Here is a 23,498-nt window from a genome sequence, read left to right on the forward strand (position 1 = left end):
GGTAAGTATAGGCATTGAATAACATAAAATGTCCCTTCCCAGCTCGAGGTGCATGTCCAGGACCTTTTTGTGTAGTACCCCCCCACACCTCCAATTCAGCCTCTGCCTAAGTACTGTTGTTAATTGTCCCTTGAATTTCCTGCCCTGTTAAGGACACAATTTCGTTCTCTATATGCCAGATCTAATAAAGTTTTCCTTGGCTTTCCCAGCCCTCCATGTAACCTGTATCCTGAGGGTACAATGGCCATTTCCCTTGCCCAGCCAGAGCCCTTAGGGGAGGCAGTCTTGCCTGTAGGGGGTACCTTAAGATCCTCTTCCATGATCTTTTATTGGGGGATACCCAGGATTGAACTCAGGGGCACTTGAACACTGAGCCACATTCCCAGCCCTTTTTTGTATTTTATTTACAGACAGGGTCTCACGAGTTGCTTAGCACTTTACTTTTTGCTGAGGCTGGCTTCGAACTTTCGGTGCCATCCTCCTGTCTCAGCCTCCCAAGCTGCTGGGATTATGGGCTTGTGCCACTGTGCTCGGTGCTTTATGATCTTTATCTGATCAAGTACTATGCTTAGGGACAGTTTGACTCCCTTTGCCAGGAAGTTCTAGGGGAGAGCTGAGCCTCTCCCTACTCTGTTCCTCCCCAGTACTCTTGCTCTCTGATCTTTGGTGTGAATCTGTTGGACTAGGCTTGTTATTTAATTGATAGCTTCCTTTAAAGGGGAAGGGGGTATCCCTAAGGGGTTGTCAAGGTGTGGGGGTGGTTTAGCTAAACTCCTGTAGGAAATTCGTGCCTTACAACTTTGGCAGAGAGGTCAGCTTTCCTTTGTTCCTTCTATCAGCATTCACATTTGACTGTTAGCTCTACTAGGTTCTGGAGGTGTGGCCTTGAAAATGTGACTGCACACCATTAGCCAGGTGGAATATTGGCTCCTTGAGGGTGGGTGGTGGTTAAAGGATTGGCTAGTTCCATATTTAAGGTTGATTTGATGCTATCTTTAGAGTGCCTGGCACCCTTATAGAAGAGGACACCAGGGCATGACTTGGGGATTTTATATGCTGCCACTTATACCTTTCCTACTTTCCAGGTAGACCCCAAGTTCCTGAGAAATATGCGTTTTGCCAAGAAGCACAATAAGAAGGGCCTGAAAAAAATGCAGGCAAACAATGCCAAGGCCATGAGTGCACGTGCTGAGGCTATCAAGGCCCTTGCAAAGCCTAAGGAAGTTAAGCCCAAGATGCCAAAGGGTGCCAGCCGCAAGCTTGATCGCCTCGCCTTGCTAGCCCATCCCAAGCACGCAAAGCGTGCTCGTGCCCACATGGCCAGGGAACGCAGGCTCAACCGGCCAAAGGCCAAAGCCCAAGCCAAGACCCAGGCTGCAACTCCAGCTCCAGCATCGGCTCCGGCTCCAGCTCCAGCTCTGGCTCCGGCTCCGGCTCCGGCTCCTAAGGGTGCCCAGGCCCCCAAGGGTGCCCAGGTCCCTGCAAAGGCTCCATAATAAAATCCTCTGGGTATGAGGACAGAAGGACTGGTGTGACCCCTGAGCCTCTGTCTATGGGAACTGGTGTCCTCCTGTGCTATTTGTACAAATAAATCCAGAGGCAGGATCTTTTAGCCTGTGTCTGTTGTCCTGGGGTTGGGTGGGGTTGCTGCCTTCTTTGGTATGGGAACAGACTTGAGCCTTCTGTGGATGGTGGGATGTGGGTCAGTCAGGAAATGGCCAGAGCTTCAGCGTAGGTAGGACACCTCTTTGCCTGGTTGGGTAAGCTGATAAAAAAAGGAAGGAGTCTGGAACGGGCCCCACTGAAGAATTCTCTACTTGAGCTGGTTTTTTGTTTTGTTTAGTTTTTTGGTACCAGCCCTTTTTAATATTTTATTTAAGGACAGGGTCTTGCCGAGTTATCTAGTGTCTCACTAAGGTGCTGAGACTGCCTCAGCCTCCTGAGCTGCTGGGATTACAGGTGTGTGCCATTGTGACTGATTATCTGCCTGCAGGGTCTTAATCCTCAGAGAAGTTAGGGGAATAAGTAGTTGTAATGAACATCTCCAGAGGCTTCCTATAGAAGGCACCATTTGGGTCATGTGTAATAGTGCATAACTGTAATCTCAGCCACTTAGAATCCTGAAACTAGAAGGATCTCAAGTTCTGAACTAACCTCAGCAACTTAGTGCCCTAAAGATTTAGCAACACAACTGTTTCTCAAAGGCTGACTTGGTGGTTCATGACCCTAGGATGAATCCCTGGTATAAAAAAAGAAAATAGTATCAAGTAAAGCACTTATACTTTTTTTTTTTTTTTTTTGCTGGGGAGGGGGGAGAAGGACAAAGAAGTTCTGCTTTGCTAGCAAAGGAGGGGACTCCTGTCCCAGAGGCTGTGATTGTGTACATTTCATCTTCAAAACCAGTTGTAGGGCTGGGGATGTGGCTCAAGCCGTAGCGTGCTTGCCTGGCATGCCAAGTGTGCGGCCCGGGTTCCATCCTCAGCACCACTTACAAAGATGCTGGGTCTGCCGAAAACTAAAAAAAAAATAAATATTAAAATTCTCTCTCAAAAAAACAGTTGAAGTCAGCCTCAGCAATTTAGTAAGATATCTTAGTGGTGGAGTGCCCCTTGATTCAACCTGAACCACATATAAACATTAAAAAAAGCATAGCCCAACCTTGGTCATTTTGGAGACTCAGATGGGGTACAAGAGTACCCCATTTTATTGTCAAGAGTAATGGGTGCAGCCTGGGACATGTCCTCTCTGTTATATGGAGCATGGGTGTCAGGTGGGTTCTTTGTCTTGTGAATTCAAGGAACGAAATTCATGATTGTAAGGATGAAAGTGAAGTAACGGGGTTTAATTAAGAGTAATAGGCGCCATGTCCTGCTGGGAAGGTGGCAAGAAGAAGCCCCTGAAACAACCTAAGAAGCAGGCCAAGGAGATGGATGAGATAAGGCTTTCAGACAAACAAAAAGAGGAGCAGAAGAAACTTTAGAAGCTAAAAGTGCGGGGAAGGGCCCCCTGGCCACAAGTGGAATTAAGAAATCTGGCAAAAAGTAAGCCGATTCTCGTGCTTGAAATGATGGTGAGGATGATTCCATTTCTATTTAGACATCAGGATCCCTGCTGTAACATCTTTTGTCACCTATAGCTAGAATTAAGTGTTGTGTTGGGATTATTTGTAAATTTAATAAACTTTTTTTTTAAACGAGAATTTTTTTTAATATTTATTTTTTAGTTTCAGGTGAACATAGTATCTTTATTTTGTTTCAATGTGGTGCTGAGAATCTAACCCAGTGCCTCATGCATGCTAAGCGAGCGTGCTACCACTTGAGCCACATCCCCAGCCTCAAGAGAGAGAATTTTTTAATATTAATTTTTTAGTTTTTGGTGGAAACAACATCTTTATTTTATTTTATTTTTATGTGGTGCTGAGGATCGAACCCAGCACATGCTAGGCGAGTGCGCTACCACTTGAGCCACATCCCCAGCCCCCCAAAATTTTGTAAATTAATCACACACACACACACACACACAGAGTAATAGAGCTCCTGAGGGAGGGATCCCAAGTGAAGGGTATTTGTTGGTGTTTTATGGGCTTAGATATGTTCCTATAGGTAACTGGTGGGATATAAGATTCAGAAAGAGGGCCAATCAACATATTTTGTCATCTTCAGAAAAATTTGGAGAAAAGTGATTTCTAATCCTTCATTAGCACAAGGGTGGGGGTGAGGGCCTGTTGGCCCAAGAGAAAGTACCTTTTGCAATTGTTTGTGTCTAGGGGCTGTTCTCACAGCTGGGACCAGCTGTCATGGGAAGCTTGATCCCCCAGTCTTCTCTACTTTTCCTGGCTGCCTATGGGTGATTTGTCTCACTACCCCTTAGTTACACAGGTGGCTAAGAAAGGCTGGAGGTAGCATTTGAACCCGGGTGGTCCATGTCAACCTCAGGAAGTAGGTTTTTTTTCAATGCCAGGTGGTAGCACTTAAACCCAGTTTATTTAGAATATCCAACCAAGAATGTATGCTAGCTCTGTGGGTAGCCACCTGCCCCGTGCCAGGGAGTAAAATGCAGGGAAGTAGGAGCAGGTTTTGTGTACTGAAGGTGGCTGATGACTTGCAAAGCAAGACCTCTGTCCAAATGCCCCAGATAGGTGGTGTAGTGAAAATAACCAGCTCCAATTGAGGGTGAGAGAAAGGCCAGACCCCCAACCTCAAACTCCAGGTCAGGGGCTTCAGCTAGACATCAATGAGTTGACTCCATCTCCAAGCTCCAGTTAGGCCACCCTGTTGAAGTGGATCTCTAGTGTGACTTATGTCCCAAGGGCTACCCTGGGGGTTCAGTGAAGCAGAATCCTTGGTCTTTGCAACTGAGCAGGGGTCATTACTGTTGATAATCTGCAGACTTCCTTTCTGACCACAGCTATGTACTTAAAGTCATCCCTCTCCTCTGTCCCATGGCATGGAGGCAGGACAGGTCAATCAGGGAAAGGAGTAAGCTCAGCTTTTAGGGCCATAGCTAACCCTGGGGCACTACCATGACTTTAAGAAAAACCCTAGTATAGTATAAATATATGGGAACAAGCCACCAAAGGTAGAAAGTGCCAAGAGACCAAAGAAAAAGGCAACCAGGTTTGCATAAAATGCAATTTATTAGGGTAAAGGAAAGAAACAGGTCTTGGGCAGCAACAGGAGGATCCCTGCACCCTGAGGCAGGAGGAAGGGGTTTATATGTCAAACTAAATAAAGGTAGCCCACACCCACAGCCAACTGGGATCTGCCTGGGTTTTCTCAAAAAGAAGGAGGAGAAAAAGCAACAAAAACTAATATGTCAAATGCCAGTTAAGCTAGCTGACTACCTTAATGGCTTGATAATATCCTATAGGTTTTGGAGTATACAGCAGGGTTACCAGGCAGGCAAATGGTTATAATCAAGATGGCTTTAGTTATATCAAATGGGATCCTGACAAGGGCTGACAGATTGAAACTCAACTCCTGGGCCCCTCTGCACACACTGATTCATGATCACTGGCCAGTCTGCTGGATCTATCAGGGCCCTACTCCCAACATAAGAGTCAGTGGGTTTTGACCAAAACAGAACAACAAAAAAAAAGGGTGCTCATACCTTGCAAGCTGTCTCTGCCTACCCACATCTGGCAGTGGCCCATCTGGTCCCATTCTTGTCCCAGGATCCTGAGTATATCCCCAGAAAGCCAGGTGTAGTTCCCTGAGATGCTAATCTTGGTATGCTCCTTTATGGTATTGGAGATTGAACCAGGGGTGTTCTATGTCATAACTATATCCCCAGGCTTTGTTTGTTTGTTTGTTTGTTTTTGAAATGGTCTTGCTAAGCCTGGCCTCAAACTTGAGATCCTCCTACCTTACTAGCTAGCCTCCTGAGTTACTAGCATTACACTTATGCCCTTTTGATGGGAACAGTATCCCTGACCTCACAGTCAGAATATGGTAGCCATTGAACTATGGCCCCTTGTTGCTAGGCAGATGTGGCTGGGACAGTGTGTTATGTCATGAGGGCACAGAGCCAAGCTGTTTCCTCATCTGTGAAATTGGGTTGGTAACAGCATGTCCCCAGAGTTATAAGACTCCCTTCTCCATGAATGTGTGCAGTGTTAGTATTCAGGGGCTGCCTTTGTCCACACAGGCTACATTACTGGTCAGGAGAAGAGGAGGTCCTTGGCACTGGTTGGGATGAAAGCTCTGGGGCAGCCTGGAGGGTATGGGACTCAGTTTTCATTGGGCAGGGCAGGCACACTGGCCAGAACAGATAGCAAGCGTGTGTATATGTCAATCCCACGAAGGAACACAGTCTCATGCAACCGCTCATCATGGTCATGCAGCAGCACAGGTGTGCGGTTCATGGGTGAGAAGCCCAGAGCTGGGATCCCCACCTGAAGGAGCAAGAAGGAGCTGTTAGGGGGGAAGCCAGCATCCAGGCCAGCCCCCTGCCCATCCCCCAGTACAATCAGCTCACCGCACGGAGATAGCGGCTATCAGTGGCAGCAGGGAAGATTTCAGGCTCTAGAGTGAGGTTCCTGCAGAGGGAAGAGCCTGATGAATAAAGGGGGACAGAGGAGATGGCAGGGGAAGAATTCCAGAGGAAAAGGAAGGCAGGGAGAAAAGCAGGGGAGGGGTAGCAAGAAGGAGAGGAGCAGTTGCTGGGTTGGGTGAGGGCTGGTGGGTATGCTTACATGTCCTTGCAGACCCGGTTAAAAGCCGCCCACCAGGGGTTTGCATCATCAATAGGTGTCACTCGGGGCTTCATCCACCTCTAAGGGAGGGGAAGGAAAGCAGGATCAGGACAGAGGCCTGGGCATCTTGCCCTGTTTCTAAGAGTAAGCCATGTCTGGCACAGAGCACAACTCTTTCCATCTACCAGAGACATCCAGGTGGCCAGTGCAGCCACAGGCCCTCTTCCAGGACCTCAAATGCCCTAGGTGGTCTGGGACCTTTCCACAACGTCTATCCACTTACCTTCTGTCTATCCTTCAGAGCCTAGCCCAAGTGCCCCTTCCTTAGGACGGCTCCCCCAGACCACTGGTCCAATGCCAGATTAAATGTTCTGAGTTCCCCCCTTTTCCTGGATCAAATGTGTACACACTCATATCAAAGCAATATTAAGTAAATATTTGACTTATGTCTATCTCTCCCCTTCATGTTCTAAGGACCATGAAGGCAAGCAATAAGCCTAATTTTTCTCCCCACTGTATTTCCCAGCACCCACAATGGCCTTTACATCCAACGCTCATTGAATGATAAAATGTCTCTCGTGGTTAAAGAAATGCCCGAATATATGTAGACACACCAAGCATACACTCCTACACTCACACATTTGGTAAGCCCAGTCGTCCCCAGCCCCCAGACTACCCCATCATGGATAGGTCCCAAGGTGATACCTGAGCAAACTCGAAGGTGACACCCTCGCCAGCTGCCTGGCACCAGCTCTGCAGCTGCTTCTCGAAAGCCTGAGAGAAGGGAAACAAGCTGATTTCTTAGGCTTTCTCTGAGCCTCTAGTGCACTATTAAAGATACGATTAAAGATGCAGGTTCTCTCCCTCTAACCCAGGCAGAGTCAGCACCTGCAGGTCCACATCCGGTGCCAAGCGGAAGTCAAAGCTGGCGCTCATAGTGGCGGGTACCACATTATAAGCCACACCACCCTCTAGCTTAGTCAGGTTCACACAGGTTACGGCCCCCTCCTTCAGATGAGGGTTTGACTTCAGCCTTTAGTTGGGGGGGAAACAGATAAAAGAAAGTGGCTCAGCCTCCCTCTCCTCTTGTACTGCCTCCCAAGGGCCACCTCCACCCCACCTCATTCCCAGACCGCCTTACCTCTGCCTTTCCTTCTCCCGGAATGCCAAGATGGAGCTCACAACTTTGTGCTAGAAGAGCGTGAAGTGAGATGTGAGAGTGGCCCCAGGATGGAACCTCCCAAACACCCAGATTCTCCAAGGACCATGTACCAGCTTCTCTGCTGCTGTGTCCTCAATGAAGCGTGACCCATGGCCTGGCCTCCCAGAGCTGGTAAACCGCACCCCTGGGGAGATGTAGAGGGAAGAGAATATTTCCAGCACATGAGAGGGCTGGAGATGCAGTCATCCCAGGTATCCCCCTTATTCCAAGCACCTCTGTCAGGACCCTGTCCTGCTTGGAATCACAGCATACAGCTGTTGTGCCTATAGTCAGAACTTGCCCTCAGAAGCTCAGGAAAGAGGAGACCAGGCAGGAAGAGGTGAGAGGCAAAGGCCCTGGCTTCAAGGCCTATTCAGGACTCTAACGGGATTTGTGATCCTTTGTAGGCTGATGCTCTTTTTGATCACCCACATATATAGCAAACCCTCTCTCCAAGCTCACCCATACTCACACCAGAGGCTCCGCTCACTATAAAAGACAGTGAAGGCATCAGTGGGGTTAGCCAGGCCTGAAGGGGAAAAGGAGGTTCAGAGAGTGGAGTGACTCAGCCCCCACTAGCAGCCTCCATAACCCCATCCTGGCTGATCAGAGGCTTAGCAACCTACTCACCCTCATCCAGGGCAAATCCCACCCTCAGGGCCTGGAACTCAGGCCGCTGTACGAGCAGCTCCATGCCTTTGTGACCTCCGATTTCCTCATCTGTAAAAGCACAGGGACTTGTGATAAGGGGGCTGCTCCCTGACACTCCCCTTCAACCCCAAAGCTGCCCTCCTTCATAAGTCACTCCTACCAGGTACAAAGGTCATGTGGATGGTTCTAGGAAAACGGTGGCCCTCAACCTTCAGCCTTCTCACAGCTTCCAGGTACCTGAAGGGGCATAAGCCAAGTGCTGCAGGAGCTACAGATGCTTATTAGAATGGCCCAGCAGGCAGGGCCAAGCTGGGCTAGCAAGGTGCAGTCCTACCCTGCCACGATCTAGCAAGGGCTCCAGAAAGTCCCTGCCCATCTCTGAACCTCAGTCTTCCCATCTGTTCAATGGTCATGGAAATAATTTTGCTCAAGCTAGGGGTCAAGATGACTCTTAACACTGAAGTTCTCCAATCACATTCCTGCGTCAGGCTATTGGTCCAGTGAGGACACTGCAGGGGACTGGGAATAAAAGATACTCACTGGATGCTGACACTCTTCATGTCTTGGGTGCCCCTGGCATAGATGTAGCCCTCAGAATCCTTGAAGGCCTCAAAGGGGTCATGACTCCAATGTTCCTAGGGATAGGGATGGGAAAAAGAGGTGACAGAAAGGGTGGTAAGGAGTATAAAAGAGTACTGAAGAAGGTAGCTGATCACCATCTGGCAGAGAATCAATGCTGGACAAAGATTACTGAGTGGAGAAATGGCATACAGATGTCAAGAGTTAGTGCTGGGACCAGCAGCATGAATTTCTGAGGTCTACATCCTGTGAGTTCTCTAGGTATGCATGTACCCCTCCACACATACCTTGAAGACAGGTACCACATCCATATGGGAGTTGAGCAAGATGGAGGAGAGTGTAGGGTTGGTGCCTGGCCAAGTCAGCACAGGGATCACATAGCCAGGTGTCACCTAGAGACAGTCAAAAAAGAAGTTGGTCTAGTCAGGGTGAGGAGGTGCCCCAGGCCCATTGCCCTTCTCCACCCAGGGTTCCAGGCTTACCTCCACTTTCTGACAGCTCAGGCCTAGCTGGTGGGCTCTCTCCTCAAAAAAGGCCACAGCAGTGCCTGGGGGTATAGAGAATCTTGGGGCTGTTTCTGCCTACCCATGGCTCCCACCAGCCCAGGCAGCCAAAAAAAAAAAAAGATCCAGAGATGGGCTTCTGCTCCCCATCACAATTTCATAACCCTCAGAGACACCTGCATTTCTATCCCCAAGGAAAAAGATATTTTTGGCCAGTGTGCAACTTTGTGGAAGACAAGGGTAAAGTCCAGGATTGGAAGCAGGTGTTTTTCTTTGTGTGTATGTGATACTGGGGATTGAACTCAGGATCCTTGCTCATGCTAGGCAAATGCTCTACCACTGAGCCACATCCCTAGCCCTTTTAAAATTTTATTTTTAGACAGGGTGGCCTGGAACTTGCAATCCTCCTGCCTAAGCTTCCTGAGGAGCTAGGATTACAGGTGTGCGCCACCATGTCCAGCCGCAGGTGTTATTCTTCTTTAAAAGATAAGGAAATTATGGCCCAGAGACTTGAAAAGATTCACCCAACATCTCTCAGCTGACAAACTATTGAGCAAAAATTTGAACCCATGTACATAATCCCAACTACCAAGCTTGATTCCTGAGGGCCTTTATCCAGCCCCAGTAAGCTCCTTGAAGGGCCTCTCCCCAACCACTCCTGCTCTGGGAAGTTGTTCCCTAACCAGTTGCTAGGAGTAACATTTGGAGCAACACAGCTTTTGGGAAAAGGGCGGTCAACAGTAGAAGTGACATCTCATCTATTGACACAGGGAATGACAGAGTTGGAGGTGGTTAGAGCACAGGCCCTGGGACCACCGTGTTCTCACCATAGTCGGGATTAGGGTGGACAGTGCGGATGCGCAGGTACTGGCGGAACAGAGTCACAGATGGGTGCTCAGACTCAGGATCCTTGTTGGCCATGGCTCCGATCGTGGTAAACTGAGGGCAGAGTGAATGGAGAACTGACCCTACCTGAACAAAGGGCTTCCCCACCGAGGCTCCCCAGAAGTTCTAAAGGAGAGGACACCTTATTTTGGAGCCCCTATTCTGCCCGCTTTCAACGCATATTCTTAATTTAATTCCCCAAAGAGCTCCAGGAATTCTGTGTCTCTCAATGCTCACTTTATAGAGAAGAAAGCTGAGGCTCACAGAGGTTTGGGGACAGCCAGAGAGTTGCTGAGCCAGGTTTGAATACGGACTTTGTTCCCCCACGCCCTCCTCAAGAACCCCAAACACCTCTAGCCCTAGCCAAGACCCCCCCCCCCACCTTTCTTTTTCCTGGTCTTGGGCCCGCGTTCGCCTTTCAGCTCCCGCTGCGAGAAATGTGGCGAGGACTCCGGGTCCAGCAAGGTCGCGAGATCAAAACTGCCCTAATCCGCTCACCACTTGGCCCAAAGCCGGGTCGCGGGGCGGATATCGCAGATTGCAAGTAACAACCTTCCCACTCCCTGCGGCAGTGTCGGCGCCTAGGTCCGGGTCCTCCACCGAGCAGGACCTCCACTGAGTTATTGGAGGCTTGAATCCAGGATCCCGCCCCCTGGGCAGCTCTGGCCGCCGCCAGCTCCGCCCCACAGGCGGCACGCTGGGGGCTGGCTCCACCCCGAGAAGGTTCCGCCCCTAGAGGACACCTCCTTCCCCTCCAGCCTCCAGAGGAGGCCCTAGGAGAAGAGGGCGGTCCCTGACGCTAAAAGTGGCCGCTGCGGTGTTGAGTAAGATGTAGCTCTCAGGGCGCAGGGCTGTAAAGGCCTGGCCTGTTTCCCCACCCCCTCCCGCAAGACTTCAACCGCTCTCCTTTTCGTGCTTCAGCGGATCAAGAAGATTCTCCCGTGCCTCATCTCCACGTTCAGTAAGGTTTTGGTTAATATCTACCTGTTCCACACTGTGACCTCCAGGAAGCTGGTCCACGTGTCCGCAGGATTCTGACCCTGGTCAGACACAGAACTGTCCAGATACCAGGAATGAAGGATACATGGCATTGTTGGGAATATGTGTGACTGTGTGAATGTGCCACGGTGTGGGCAAACCTGTGTATCAGCGGACATGACCATATGTGTGACAATATGCATGTGAGTTAGTGAGTGTGATGGGATGTCACTGAAAAAGATGCAATCCTGACGCCATATGACAGTGAGACGTGGGGGAAACAGCACACTCTTGGCTGCCCCTGTGCCAAACTGGCTTTTCTTCACCCACCAGAGACGGAGAAACAGACATAGAGGTACCCTTGGCCACCTGCATGTGCACACTTGTGTAACTGGCTGCTCTTTGCACTCTCAACCAGTTCTGCTCTCTGCTCCAGTGGCTGAGTCAGCTTGGCAGCCCACAGGAGTGGAAAACTTCAACCCCTGGACCAAGAAAGCAGTCTGGAAGGGTAAGGGAACGGCCCATCCCATCCTTCCTGGGGTTGAAGTCTCTGGATGTTCACCCACACATAACAAAGGAGCAAACAGGCTTGTGATTCAATAACAATGCTGTTTTAATTCGTAAACCAGTTTCCCCATACTTGTGTCTACACACTCTACATTCCAAACTCAGCTCAGCTACCCAGACCCTGGATTTCCCACCAATCTCAGTGGTCATACAGCAGCATTAACATGCACCCCTGCTTTCCCCATCTCCACATGACCAAATGCTTTACTTACCAGACACATTCAATCCTACAACTTCCCTCCGAGCTAGATGTTACCATCATGTCTGTTTAACAGATGACTAAACTAAGGCATACAGAAGTCATACAGTGAGGAAGTGGCTCACTCTTGGATCCACAGGGTTCTGGAGCATCCCCTCCAACCCCAGCACCTGCCCCTAAACAGTCCCAAACTTGCCTCCCACCCCTACCTCTCTGGAGGCACACCAGGAAAGAGAGCCTGTTACTCTCTAGGCAAAACAAATATGCTTTTCTTTATTGTGCCTGTGAAGTGAAATGAGACATTCTGGCTGGGCCTGGCTGGGCCTGCATCCCTGGTGGGGAGAGAGTGGTGGTCCAGACCCTCCTAGCACAGGACAGGCCTAGGGCTTCAGAAGTGGGTTAGTTCAAGACAAATGGTCAAGAAAGTCAAGGAGGACGAGATGGAAGTCTTGTGGCTTGTGGAGGTAGCAGGCATGGCCTGCGTTGTGTATCTTCACCACAGAGTGATTGGGCAGGTGGCGGAGCTGCTGCAGTGACTCTTGAGCCAGTTTGTGGTCGAGCTCCCCATACAGGATCAGGGTTGGGGTCTGCAGGGCAAGGCAAGAGGCTGTGATCCTGGAGACGGGTGAGGATCTGATCCCCAAGTTATTATCTTAGGAAGACTTTCTGAATCCCCACCTCCTCCATTCAAAATCACGGTTAGAGACATGTCCCACCAAGTAAGACTTGAGTCCTGACCACCCCCTCCATGACACAAATTAGGGAGAGGGTGCCACAGTGACCTTTGAAGATCCTTATTCTAGTACCTTCACGGCCCAGAATTGTTCCTGGTTGTAGTTCTGGGTGGAGGTGGGAGCGATGGGCACGAATCCACGTAGCTGGTGGTGGCTTTGCATCAGGAAGGGCAGGGCGTAGTGGCCACTCAGTGAGGGGCTCACTAACACAGCATTCTGCACCTCCAGGTCCTGCAAAACTCGCTCCAGCAGCTCTGCCCTCCCTGCCTCGGTGCTTACTTCCTTTGAAGGTGCTGAGTTCCCGAAACCTGGGAATGGCAGCAAGTACTAGTTGAAGGTGAATCTGGACTTCTTTCCCACCACAGTGTAGAAGACATGGGGACCAGTGGCACATGGTACATACTACCCCAAACTTCCTAGAAGCAATTTTTTTTTTTGTAATGTAATAGGCCTGCTAGAAAAATATCTTTTAGCCAGGCACAGTGGCACATGCCTGTAATCCCAGCCACTTGGGAGGCTGTGGCAGGTGTATCACAAGTTTGAGACAAGCCTCAGCAATTTAGTGAGATCTAGCTTAGTGAGTTCTAGCCAAGGATCTAGCTCAGTGATAAGAGTACCCTGGTCTCAATCCTTAGTACCTGAAACAAAAAATACCTGACAATACCCAGTTTTGGGGAAAGATGTAGAAAAACAGGCACTTTCATATATGACTAATGGGAGAATAAATCTGTGCAGCTCGTTGGAGGGTGAGGTAGTATTTTTCAGAATTTTAAAATGTGTATCCTTTGATCCATCAATTGTTCTCAATAACTACCCTAAAAAAGTATTGCCTCCATGCTTAAAGAAGCATGTCCAAAAATGTTTTACTCTTGAGGATTTCAACTGACATTGAAAACTCTAAATAAATCAATCTACATATCCACCAGTAGAGGAATGGCAGATCAAAGGAGATTTGCAGAGACCAGCATGATCCAAGTCTCATAGTGTAGGGGGAGAAAACCAAATTTCAGACAGACTTGCAGAGCCAGCAAGACACTAACCATTTTTCAATCCTCACCACACTATCCTGCATACCATCTGTGTTTCTATGTGTGGAAATGCTGAGGAGAGGGGTCTAGCACCCCTGCCAACTGCTTAGAGAGGGAGTGAAATGTGGCACAATCTCTGAAGGCTTCACTTTTTTTTTTTTTTTTTTTAATGACAAAAATGACAGTATCAGTTAAGGGTGTAGCTCAATGGAAGAGCGTGTGCTTAGCATGCATGCACGAGGCCTGGGGTTGAATCCCCAGCACCAAGGAAAGAGGAAGTGTCACAGGGGTGGTGGTGATGAAGAATGATAGCACAAATCATTCGTGTAGTTAAAAAAAACAAAAAGCCACAGAGTTTGTGAGTCATATTTCTATTTGCTCTGACATACAAACACACTGTAATTTTCAAGGAAAACAATATAAATACACATTTTCATGGTGACATATTGTGTTGTGACCTGCCACTGCTTATCCAGACACTGGGGTCCAGAGGCCCCCAAGCCATACCTTAAGGCTTCCCTACCCTTCCAATTTCCCCTTCTGGGAAGCTGCCCCTTTGTAATTGCTATGTCCTGCCTCCCTAGATCCAAGGGTGGGGGTGCTCACCTGGAAGGTCAAGGGCCACAGCCCGGTAGCCCCTCCGTGATAATAGCTGCAGTGTGCCCAGCTGCTCCCATGTGTGGGAGTTAAAGGCCTTTCCATGAAGCAGCACCACCTCCACCCTGCAAGCACACAGGGAAATATATCCTGAAACCTGGGGCAGCCTACTGTTCTTTCTCCCTAAGCTTTTCCCATTGCTTTTGTAGGTCCCGAGCACCCTGAGTCAGGCTGGGGTCCTTCAGGTCTACACCCACCTGTGTGTTCGATGGAGTGGAAGCACCTCACGGTAAAAGATGGGGGAGTTTCCTGGGGTAAGACCAACCAAGACTGTGACATTGGGGTCTCCCAAGAGCCAGGAAGTTTGCTCAGGGGGGCCAGGCAGTCCCACATACAATAGCAGCATGAACAATAATACACCTAGGCCCAGCAGAGCAGCCTTGTACCGGCTCACGCAGGTCTGTACCGCAGTCTGGAGGAGGAGGGAGAAGGAAAAGAAGCAAGGCTGAACCCCTACAAGGTGTCTGGACCCATCCCCAAACCCCAACCTGAAGTCCCTACAGAGAAAGATCTGCAACTCTGGCCCTTCCTTTGCTCTGGACAAAAGACTGGGGGTTCAATACCCAGCCACTCCATATGCCAGGACAAAGGCTCAAAGTGTGAGGAGGTGCATCTGAGTTGTCCCTCTAGCACACAGCAGGCTCAGTGACCATCATCCCTGACAGTTAAACTTACTTCAAGCACTGATGGCAGCAGGCTCCTGCTCAGCCCCCCACAACAAGGAGGTCCATAAAGAACACTAAAGAAGATATAATTACAGGTCTCTTACAAATGAGGAAATTCGGGTTTGGAGAGGTGAATTCTATTGCTCAAGTAGCACAAAGCGGGAACTGGGATTTGAACCCAGGGCTGGACTCCTAACCATCAGGTCACACTTGGTTTGGAAGAAGGAAAGCATGGAAATGGGAGGCAATGGATGAACTGAAGCCCCTCTACTGGATAGAGTAGTGAGGGCTATCCAAGGAGGAAGACTATTTGAAGAGACCACCCTCTGAGGGCAGGCTCGGAAATAGTTCATTTTATTACTCTGTATATAATACTGCTAAAATCAGAATGTGTTTTATGGTTGATGGGAATATTTAATGGCTGACCACAGCTGTTTTGGGGAAGCTCACAGACAATGTTGGTGATGGAGGAAATGCAGAGGCCTGAGCCGGTGTGGGGCCAGGGAGGAGCGTGGTTCACCTAGAAATGGAAAAGGCAGCTGGAGGTTGGAGAGATGAATGTCCCCACCCCCATATACAGACACACATACAGCTTCACACCAAATGACCTGCTTCATGGACTCCTCCAGTACAGGGCCTTTGCCAGCCCAGGGACAGAGCCCAAGCAGGTCAGGTAGAGCTGGCTTTAAAACAGGTCTCTGCCAATTCTTGACCCTGAGTCTTCAGTATTTCAGTAAAGTGGGATAATTCTGGTTGCTCTCTCAAGTCTCCTGTGAGATTTAAATAATACAGGGGACTTAAGGGAAGGTGGGCTCTGTCCCTGTCATCATTTCTTGGGCCTAGGATGAGCACAGCCTGCCTTCTCTTAGGATTCTAGTAAATAATCTTTTTTTTTCCTTTTCTTTTCATATTTATTTTTCAGTTGGACACAATTTATTTATTTATTTATTTATTTTTATGTGGTGCTGAGGATCGAACCTAGGGCCTCGCATGTGCTAGGCAAACGCTCTACCGCTGAGCCACAACCCCAACCCCATCTAGTAAATAATCTTTATTGAGCACCAGCTAGGTGCCAGCTAGAACTAGCTGGAGTCCAGTCTTGGGTCTCTCACACACCTGAGGGACATTTGGGAGGGATATCCTCCCCCTGCCCCAGCTCCCACGCCTACCCTCCGGGTTCCGGAGTTAGGTGGTGGGTAGGCAATGGCAGCTGCACGTGCTGATGGAAAACCAGGAGCCAGGTGGAGAAACAGCGGGCTCTTCTTCCTAGTCACGAACAGCCTAGGACGCATACCCACAACCTAGCACCTACAACATAGCATTAGTCTGGATTCCTACTATACTGAGCTTTGGGGTCCGACCCCTCCTGGCTGTTGGGTCTGCTGAAAGGTTGCAGGGCCTCTAGCAGGAGGGAGGGGCAGGGCTTTGGTGGTTGCTTTGGCAATCCAGGGTGCAGCCCTTCTAGACTGTTGCAGCTGCAACCGGTGGCTCTAGAGATGGGGTTGGGATGGGGTGGGGTGGAGAACAAGCTGCCCTTTAGGCCGCCGAAACACGTGTCGACAGTGACACTCACATGTCCATACGTGCACACAGTCTTGCTCCTGTACCCTTTTCTTTTGCACGAACTATTCCCTGTACGTACATGCAGAGTCCTTGCACACCCATTGGTCCTTGCAATAACACTCTCAAAATCACGCACACAGTCAGGCATCAGGAAGGCAGACAGTGAACTGGCACACTCTTTCAGAACGACTTGTACAGGGCGCTCTGGCACATGCCTGTAATCCTAGGCACTTGGGAGGCTGAGGTACAAGAATTACAAATTCGAGGCCGGCCTGGGCAAATTAGCAAGACCTCATCTCAAAGTAAAAATAAAAAGGGATTGGGGATGTGGCTCAATGGTAGAGCGATTGCATGATATGTGCAAGGTCCTGGGTTCAAATCCCAATATGGAAAATAATAATAATAATAATAATAATAATAATAATAATAAATTAAAAAACCCAAACAACCCACATGCAGACACTCAGAATACCCAAGCACACAGTCACACATAATCCTAAAACTACACACTCACATAAGAAACACACAAGCACACACAGATAATCACACTCCCACAGATAATCACACATAGAGAAATACCCCAAAGTAGACATACATAGACCCACGAATACACCGCCCCCACATCAGTACGAAGAAACAGACTGACAGATACACAAGCGGACACATACATATTCCCGGATTCCCAAGGATACAGCCTTCAGGCAGACACTTGCGTGCTCACACATACAACACGCGATCACAAGTACACTCCCAGACCCAGCGCGTGCCCCCTCAGTAGGACTCTGCCCCAGGAGGCCTGGGAAAGGTGGCCCGCCCCCGGGGCCAGCCCTCCTCCTTCCTCCCAGGGGACACTCACCGGGCCGACCCCGACGACCCGGCAAGCTACTGCGGGGCGGGCCCCGCCCCGGCGGAACCAAGAGCCAAACAGCGCCGCGGCCATGGCGTTGCCTCCGTCACTAGGTCGGCTGCTCCGTGACTAGGCAGTGGTAAGTGAGGCCACCGAAGTGCGCCTGCGCACTCTGCAGCTGGCAGGCGGGGCTCCTACGTAGCAAATAGTTCCAGAGGAGGGGACTGGGGGTGGCGCCTCAAAGCACCAAGACCCGGCCGGACCCTCCCCGTCCAGAATTTCCGAATAGTTTTGGGCTTAAGAACTGGCGGAGAGCCACCAGATTCTTGTCCCCAGAACATCTTCACTTTAGCTCAGTTATCTCTGTGGATACAATGGGAAGGATTTAAGACCGGTCAAGTCTGCAAGTCTCAGCCTGGCACAGAGGCCTCCTTGTGTAAATGCAGATACTATTTGTTGTTATGCAGCTGTTACAGGCGCGCGCGCGCGCGCACACACACACACACACACACACACGAGTCAGGCTTGAGTTCCTGTCTCTCATGCAACCTATCCTGCTTGGCGATGTGTGACCATAGTCTGGTCTGTCCCAGGCTCAGGGCTCCGCGTGGTAACCAAACTCGGCACAAAGAAGCTGTGCACAGTGCACAGAACTCGATTCTTACTGGTACCCTGCAGATGTGGGCAACATTCCACCCATTCTACATGTGAGGAAACAGGCTTGGAGAAGTTGGGAAAACGACCAATGTCACCGGGCTGAACTTTTTTTTTTTTTTTTAATATTTATTTTTTAGTTTTCGGCGGGCACAACATCTTTGTTTGTATGTGGTGCTGAGGATCGAAGCGGGCCGCACGCATGCCAGGCGAGCGCGCTACCGCTTGAGCCACATCCCCAGCCCCCCACCGGGGTGAACTTTGACGGAGCCTTTCACTCAAACCTGAGAACATTAACTCTATGCCAGACGTACAACTCTGCTTGGGCAGACCTGACTGGGGATGAGGGTGATAGTGGGCAAGAAGGGAGCAGCACAGGGATGCAATTCCGAAAGGTGTACCGAGTCTACAGTGGGCATGTCATGAGGGCTTCGGGTCCGCTTCCAGTCTCGCGCCTGGGGCATGTGGGACCGAGTGGCTTGGGGAAACTAAGGTCTCTATAAGAACAAGAGGGTTTAGTGGCGTGGACGGACCCGGAGGCAGCTTGTGGCCACAAGAGGGCGCCCTGCAGCATGGCCGGGTCCCCGCCTGGATCCCAGCCCGGGTCCCAGCCCCTGTTCCCGCCCCCGCCCTGGAGTCAACCTCTTCCCTGTTTCCCTCCCCATCCGCTGCGGGCACTCGCTTGCCTCCGGTGTGCGTGAGACTACGCCGCTCCCCAGGTACCCAACTTGCAAGCCCGACGCACTCTTTCTCTCTCTGGTCAGAACCCACTCGCACCTACCCCAAGTCTTCCCATCCGGCTTCCCAGATCCCCTCCTTCTGTGCTGCCCTGCTTCCGCATGGGTCCTCCAGACCTAGGGAGCCGAACCTTGGTCCCGGGAGTAGACCGAGTGAACCGTAGCGGGGAGGATTTGACCGCGCCCCTGGCCAACGCGTTGGGCCCCAGCCGTTAGCACACTGAGCACCCTGCACCCCTTGCAGGCTGGAACTCCAAAGCTGTTGCCCGCTGGGCACTTGAGTTTCGGCCTTTAGAAAATGGGCATTTTATTGTAAACTTTGGCTCCTACGGCCTGCAGTTCCAACTCACAGAGCGTTGGGGAAGATAAGGTTGATAAGCAAATTACTTTTTGTCTATTGAGCACTTACTGCGTGCTAAACATGGTGCCTGATGCGAGCATTTTACATGCGTGGCCTCATGTAATCGTAACCACCTATAAGCTAATCCTAGTGCATTGTCCCCGTTTGTACAAAAGGATAATAGCGATGAGAACAATAACCTGTAGAAGAGCTTCGCTGTTATTTATTTTCTTAAACTCTTAATAAAATTCATAATTCTTGAGGTAGGCTTTATTATCCCCATATTGCAGATGAGGAAGCTGAGGCCCAAGATCACACAATTAAGTGAGTGGCAGAGGCAAAAATGACCTTGAAGCTTGTTTCTAAAGCCCTGGAGGCCTCCTTGCTACCCACTCCAGACCCCTCTCTGAGAGCCTCCCTGCTCCACCTGGGCAGGATGTTCTGTGGCTCATCATCAGTCTGGCTTTGAACCACAGGCACTTCAGAACAGCAGCAGCAGAAATGGCAAGTGTGGAGCAGCGAGAGGGCACCATCCAAGTGCAGGGCCAGAGCCTCTTTTTCCGGGAGGCACGGCCTGGAAGTGGGCAGGCCACTGGCTTCTCTGTGCTGCTATTGCATGGTATCCGCTTCTCCTCTGAAACCTGGAAGAACCTTGGTACACTGCACAGGCTGGCCCAGGCTGGCTACCGGGCTGTGGCCATTGATCTGCCAGGTACTTCTGGAGCAGGCTTCTGGGTAGGGGTTGGGGAGTCATATATCGGACCCAGGGCCTGGGATGGGAGGACTAGGAGGACCTAAGAGTTGGGTGTACACTGTAAGCGTCTTTGAGCTTCTCCACTATTGATCTAGATGGGGCTTGGACACCCCTCAGCTTCTCGCTATTACGCGGGGTGTCTCTGAGCCTTATTTCTTCATCTGTAATGGGAGAAGATACTGCACTCATGTATGGGGTTGCCCTTAGTGAGAATGGAATAAGACTGTCCATGTGAGTATATGGCTAGTGTCTGACTTACAGAAATGGGTACTCAGCTCTTTGGAAGTTAAAGTATTTTGACAGAGCCACATTCACAGGCTGTTAGAAGATCTGAGGAGTGAGACTTGAATCTCCTGGCAACTTGGAGGGCATGGCAGCACCTGATGGGTAGTTGTCATCCCACATGCAGATCTCTGAGTTGGGCGCTGGAGGAGGTAGGGACAGCCTTCAGAGAGCTTGTTAAAACCTGGACTGCAGGCCCCAGCCCTGCTGTCAAGTTGGGAAAGGAGGCCTGGCTGATCTAATCCCCTCAGAGGCCAGGGTTGGTAAGGTTTCAGGGCTCAAGGGCAGGCCTCCAGCCTGTAGGTATTGTTCCAACAGTGGGTTGGGCTGAGCTTCAGGGCAAAGGTCTGGAGCTAAATTTCGGGTGATGGGGACTGGCTGGATGCAGTGGGGCAGACCTAGAATCCTAGCAACTCTGGAGGCTGAGACAGGAGGATCGCAAGTTCTAGGTCTCAAAATAAAAAGAAATGCAGGATGTAGCTCAGTGGTAGAGTGCCCCTGGGTTCAATTCACAGTATGGTGGTGGGGAGGTGGGACTGATTGATTGGAGAGGGAAGGTATGAGTGCAAAAGCGGCCCCTCAGCCACTGTCCTCCAGGACCCCACTCTGTGTTAATTCACAGCCAGTTGCCCTTTAATTAATCAACTTATTTTCCCACAATAGTCTTCAATGGCAGGTACTTTTGTTATCCTCTTTTATCAGGGGACACTGAGCAGCTGAGAGAGGGTTGAAGGGACTTGCTAATGGTCACATGGACAGTAAATGGAGAACTGGGACTTGGATTCAGCACTGTTAGACTTCAGATCCTGATTTTTTTTCCGGATACTGTTAGTGGGAAAGGTGGGCACAGTATGGAGGGAAATGCTTATGCTTGCCATATTTATGATAGATTAGGCTGCCACAGTTGTAAACTTGGGCTACTGGGTATAAGTAGGAACCTGGGCACAGAGAGATTGAGGTTCCTGGGAGGGCTTCCTGGAGGAAGAGACCTTTGTTTTCCCACTCACTATCCTTCTCTTGCCTTTCCCATACCTGAATCTCTGCAGGTCTGGGCCACTCCAAGGAAGCAGCAGCCCCTGCTCCTATTGGTGAGCTGGTTCCTGGTAGCTTCCTGAAGGCTGTTGTGGATGCCTTGGAGTTGGGCCCCCCAGTTGTGATCAGTCCATCATTAAGTGGCATGTACTCCCTGCCGTTCCTCACGGCCCCTGGCTCCCAGCTCCGGGGCTATGTGCCAGTGGCCCCCATCTGTACTGACAAAATCAGTGCTGCCGACTATGCCAATGTGAAGGTACCCTTGTGTGGGAAGCTGAGACACCCCTGCCAGGAGCCTGGAAGGGTCCATCCTGAGTCTTCCTCATCTGGGGGCTGGGTAACCAATGGGTGGCCTCTGGGAGGAAATGACTGCCAAATTCCATCCTTTTGATGTACTTATCAGATTTCTGTACTAAGCTCTGTACTAAATTGTGTGCTGGGGCAGACACAAATCCAAGCCCCCAACCTACTGATCCAGCTTGTCTCAGTGTGTCACCGCTGATGGCTAGAACTGACCTTCAGGAGGCTGGAATGGCAGGCCCTGTTGACTCTGCTCCCATTTCCTTTCAGACTCCGGCCTTAATCGTATATGGAGACCAGGACCCCATGGGTCACACCAGCTTTGAGCACCTGAAGCAGCTGCCCAACCACCGTGTGCTAGTTATGGAGGGGGCTGGGCACCCCTGTTACCTGGATAAGCCTGAGGAGTGGCATGCAGGGCTGCTGGACTTCCTGCAGGGGCTAGCATGAGGCTCAGCCTTGCAGATGGGGGTGGACTGCCTTCCTGCCTGCCTTGGGAATCTCTCTCTTCTCCTACATGGGCTCTGGCTTATGCACATGCAACAGGTTTGTCTGTCTATAAGTCTATATGGAGTCTTGTCTTTTGGGGTCTGTCTGCCTTTTTTCTGATTTCTCTTGCAGTGACAGATTGAGAAGGTAAAATCAAGAGTGGGGAAAAAACCCTCAGGAATTGAGGAACATAACCTGGTGAAGGGTAATTGATGAGTTTCTCCTACAGGCTTTTCTGCTTGGCCTTAACTCCTTACTCTGCCCTGCCCTCCCCTGCCCTCCCCTCCCCTGCCCTCTCCTCCCCTGCCCTCTCCTCCCCTCCACCTCCACCTCCTTCTTTAAGCCCTACAGGCCAGCCACTCCCTCCTCCACTTCTCTAGCCCTCTTAGGCCACTTGCATGCTTACACATTTGAATCTATGTTCCCAAACAGGACCTTTCACCTGAGAGCCAAACCATACAGGTATATGTAACTCGACTGGCACGCACATTCTCATGTGTAGTGTGCATTGCATGCATATAACACAAGTGCTTACACATGTACACTTCCACACATGCAGACCTCACTGGGGACCTCACGTGCCATCCCTTGCTGGTGACTCTCTTGCTATGCTCAGGATGTGGCCAGCCCGAGGCTCCACCCATAGGTTGCAACTGGTCCCAGCTCAGAATTGCCCCCTTCCTTCTGGGCGTTCCACACTTTCCCAGGTTATCAGGCCTGGGTCTTCTCAGCTAAGCTTGTTTCCTGCCCTGAGGTTTGGGGGTTGGGGTAGGAAGATGGATTGTAAAGGTCGGTGAAATAAAGTGCTGCGATTAGACCCCACAGGCTCTTGCTGTCTCCGGAGCACCGCCCCTACCTCCGCCCCTTGGGACTGCCACTGTCGGCCCCTCCCCCACCCTGGCGGGACCAGATGGTCCCCCTGCCCTTTGTCCACCAGACCAGATGGAAGGAAAGAGAGATTGGATTCCCCTCCCCACCCACACACACCCAGGTGCCAAGAGACTCAGCTGTGGGGGAGGTGGAGGTCAGTGGGACCAGGCTGAGCCGATTACAGAGGAGAGGGGGAGGAATATTTGCTCCCGATGGAGTGGGGGAGGGGCAGGGGACTTGGGAACCGCTCGGCTCCTCCCCCTACTCTTTCCCTAGTAAAGAACTGAAACGGTGCCCCGTCCCTTTGGACCCTAACCCCAAAAGGATTTCTGGGTGTAGATTTGGGGGAATCACGGGGCGGGGTGCATAAGGGCCACACGGCTCTCAGGCCCCTCCTCCGGCTGGTCGGGTAACCTGTCCTGCGCGGGTAAGGGCCGGGACGTGCGGTGCGGAAGCTGTGGGTGGCTGAGGGGGAGCGGGTCTTGGTGGGCGAGAGCCCGGAGCAGAGGATGGAGCAGAAGCGAGGAGAGCCGGGGCGGGGCAGAGGGTCCAAGCTTGAGGTCCGACGGACCAGAACTGGGAGCCCGGCAGCGCAGGGACTAGTGCAGGGGCCGGAATCGAGGATGCAGGGGGCTCAGCAGATACGCGGGGTCGGAAGGACTGGCCGGGTGGGAGCTGAGGGGCTCCAGGGCCTGGCGCAGTGTGGGGGGCGCGGGGGGGACCGTGGCTGGGTACCACACTTCAAGCTGGACCCCCTGCTCCGCCACGGCCGAGGGCTCTGGGAGCTGCA

General features: G+C 50.9%; 4 protein-coding genes, 1 long non-coding RNA gene and 1 pseudogene across 15 annotated transcripts in view; 4 read left to right on the forward strand and 2 right to left on the reverse strand.

The window, feature by feature from the left end:
- Rpl29 (ribosomal protein L29) overlaps nt 1-1,605 on the forward strand; it is a 2,678-nt gene extending 1,073 nt beyond the window's left edge. For both annotated transcript variants that reach the window (XM_015487094.2, XM_015487096.2), the window contains exons 3-4: nt 1; nt 1,086-1,605. The exon at nt 1 is cut by the window's left edge and continues 64 nt beyond it. In XM_015487094.2, coding sequence (XP_015342580.1) covers nt 1; nt 1,086-1,496 — 412 coding nt within the window. In that variant the 3' untranslated portion in view covers nt 1,497-1,605. The remainder of the gene's footprint in view (nt 2-1,085) is intronic.
- An 894-nt stretch (nt 1,606-2,499) lies between these two features.
- Nucleotides 2,500-3,199, forward strand: LOC125613533 (annotated as a pseudogene).
- A 1,418-nt stretch (nt 3,200-4,617) lies between these two features.
- Nucleotides 4,618-10,648, reverse strand: Acy1 (aminoacylase 1). 4 transcript variants are annotated; one of them, XM_015487098.2, is made up of 15 exons: nt 10,511-10,648; nt 9,955-10,066; nt 9,107-9,171; nt 8,912-9,016; nt 8,586-8,680; nt 8,206-8,282; nt 8,025-8,114; nt 7,867-7,923; nt 7,466-7,539; nt 7,335-7,384; nt 7,082-7,226; nt 6,899-6,967; nt 6,194-6,273; nt 5,977-6,037; nt 4,618-5,893 (listed from the first exon to the last, which is right to left on the reverse strand). In XM_015487098.2, exons 2-15 carry the CDS (start codon nt 10,046-10,048, stop codon nt 5,729-5,731), a joined length of 1,227 nt encoding a protein of 408 aa, XP_015342584.1. In that variant the 5' UTR covers nt 10,049-10,066; nt 10,511-10,648; the 3' UTR covers nt 4,618-5,728. The 4 variants fall into 4 exon arrangements, with proteins under 4 accessions (XP_015342584.1, XP_015342583.1, XP_048650211.1 ...); XM_015487097.2 differs by having other exon boundaries at nt 10,395-10,639; XM_048794254.1 differs by lacking the exon at nt 10,511-10,648 and adding an exon at nt 10,250-10,343.
- A 152-nt stretch (nt 10,649-10,800) lies between these two features.
- LOC125613591 lies at nt 10,801-15,794 on the forward strand. The gene is made up of 2 exons (XR_007344153.1): nt 10,801-11,498; nt 14,325-15,794. It is a non-coding gene; the product is annotated as an uncharacterized LOC125613591 (long non-coding RNA).
- Nucleotides 11,586-18,797, reverse strand: Abhd14a (abhydrolase domain containing 14A). 6 transcript variants are annotated; one of them, XM_048794256.1, is made up of 6 exons: nt 17,072-17,092; nt 16,010-16,121; nt 14,373-14,587; nt 14,125-14,240; nt 12,563-12,798; nt 11,586-12,343 (listed from the first exon to the last, which is right to left on the reverse strand). In XM_048794256.1, coding segments are annotated over exons 1-6 (864 nt in total). In that variant the 5' UTR covers nt 17,074-17,092; the 3' UTR covers nt 11,586-12,160. The 6 variants fall into 6 exon arrangements, with proteins under 6 accessions (XP_048650213.1, XP_048650215.1, XP_048650214.1 ...); XM_048794258.1 differs by lacking the exons at nt 16,010-16,121; nt 17,072-17,092 and adding an exon at nt 18,686-18,797; XM_048794257.1 differs by lacking the exons at nt 16,010-16,121; nt 17,072-17,092 and adding an exon at nt 18,306-18,383.
- On the forward strand, nt 18,488-22,655 carry Abhd14b (abhydrolase domain containing 14B). Of its 2 annotated transcripts, none has more exons than XM_015487102.2 (4): nt 18,488-18,623; nt 19,458-19,693; nt 21,064-21,305; nt 21,620-22,655. In XM_015487102.2, the coding sequence occupies exons 2-4, from the start codon at nt 19,483-19,485 to the stop codon at nt 21,797-21,799; spliced, it is 633 nt and encodes a 210-aa protein (XP_015342588.1). In that variant the 5' UTR covers nt 18,488-18,623; nt 19,458-19,482; the 3' UTR covers nt 21,800-22,655. The 2 variants fall into 2 exon arrangements, with proteins under 2 accessions (XP_015342588.1, XP_015342589.1); XM_015487103.2 differs by having other exon boundaries at nt 18,562-18,663.
- Nucleotides 22,656-23,498: the final 843 nt, after the last annotated feature.

Source organism: Marmota marmota, unplaced genomic scaffold, assembly GCF_001458135.2.
Source record: "Marmota marmota marmota unplaced genomic scaffold, marMar, whole genome shotgun sequence".
Taxonomy (NCBI): Eukaryota; Metazoa; Chordata; class Mammalia; order Rodentia; family Sciuridae; genus Marmota; species Marmota marmota.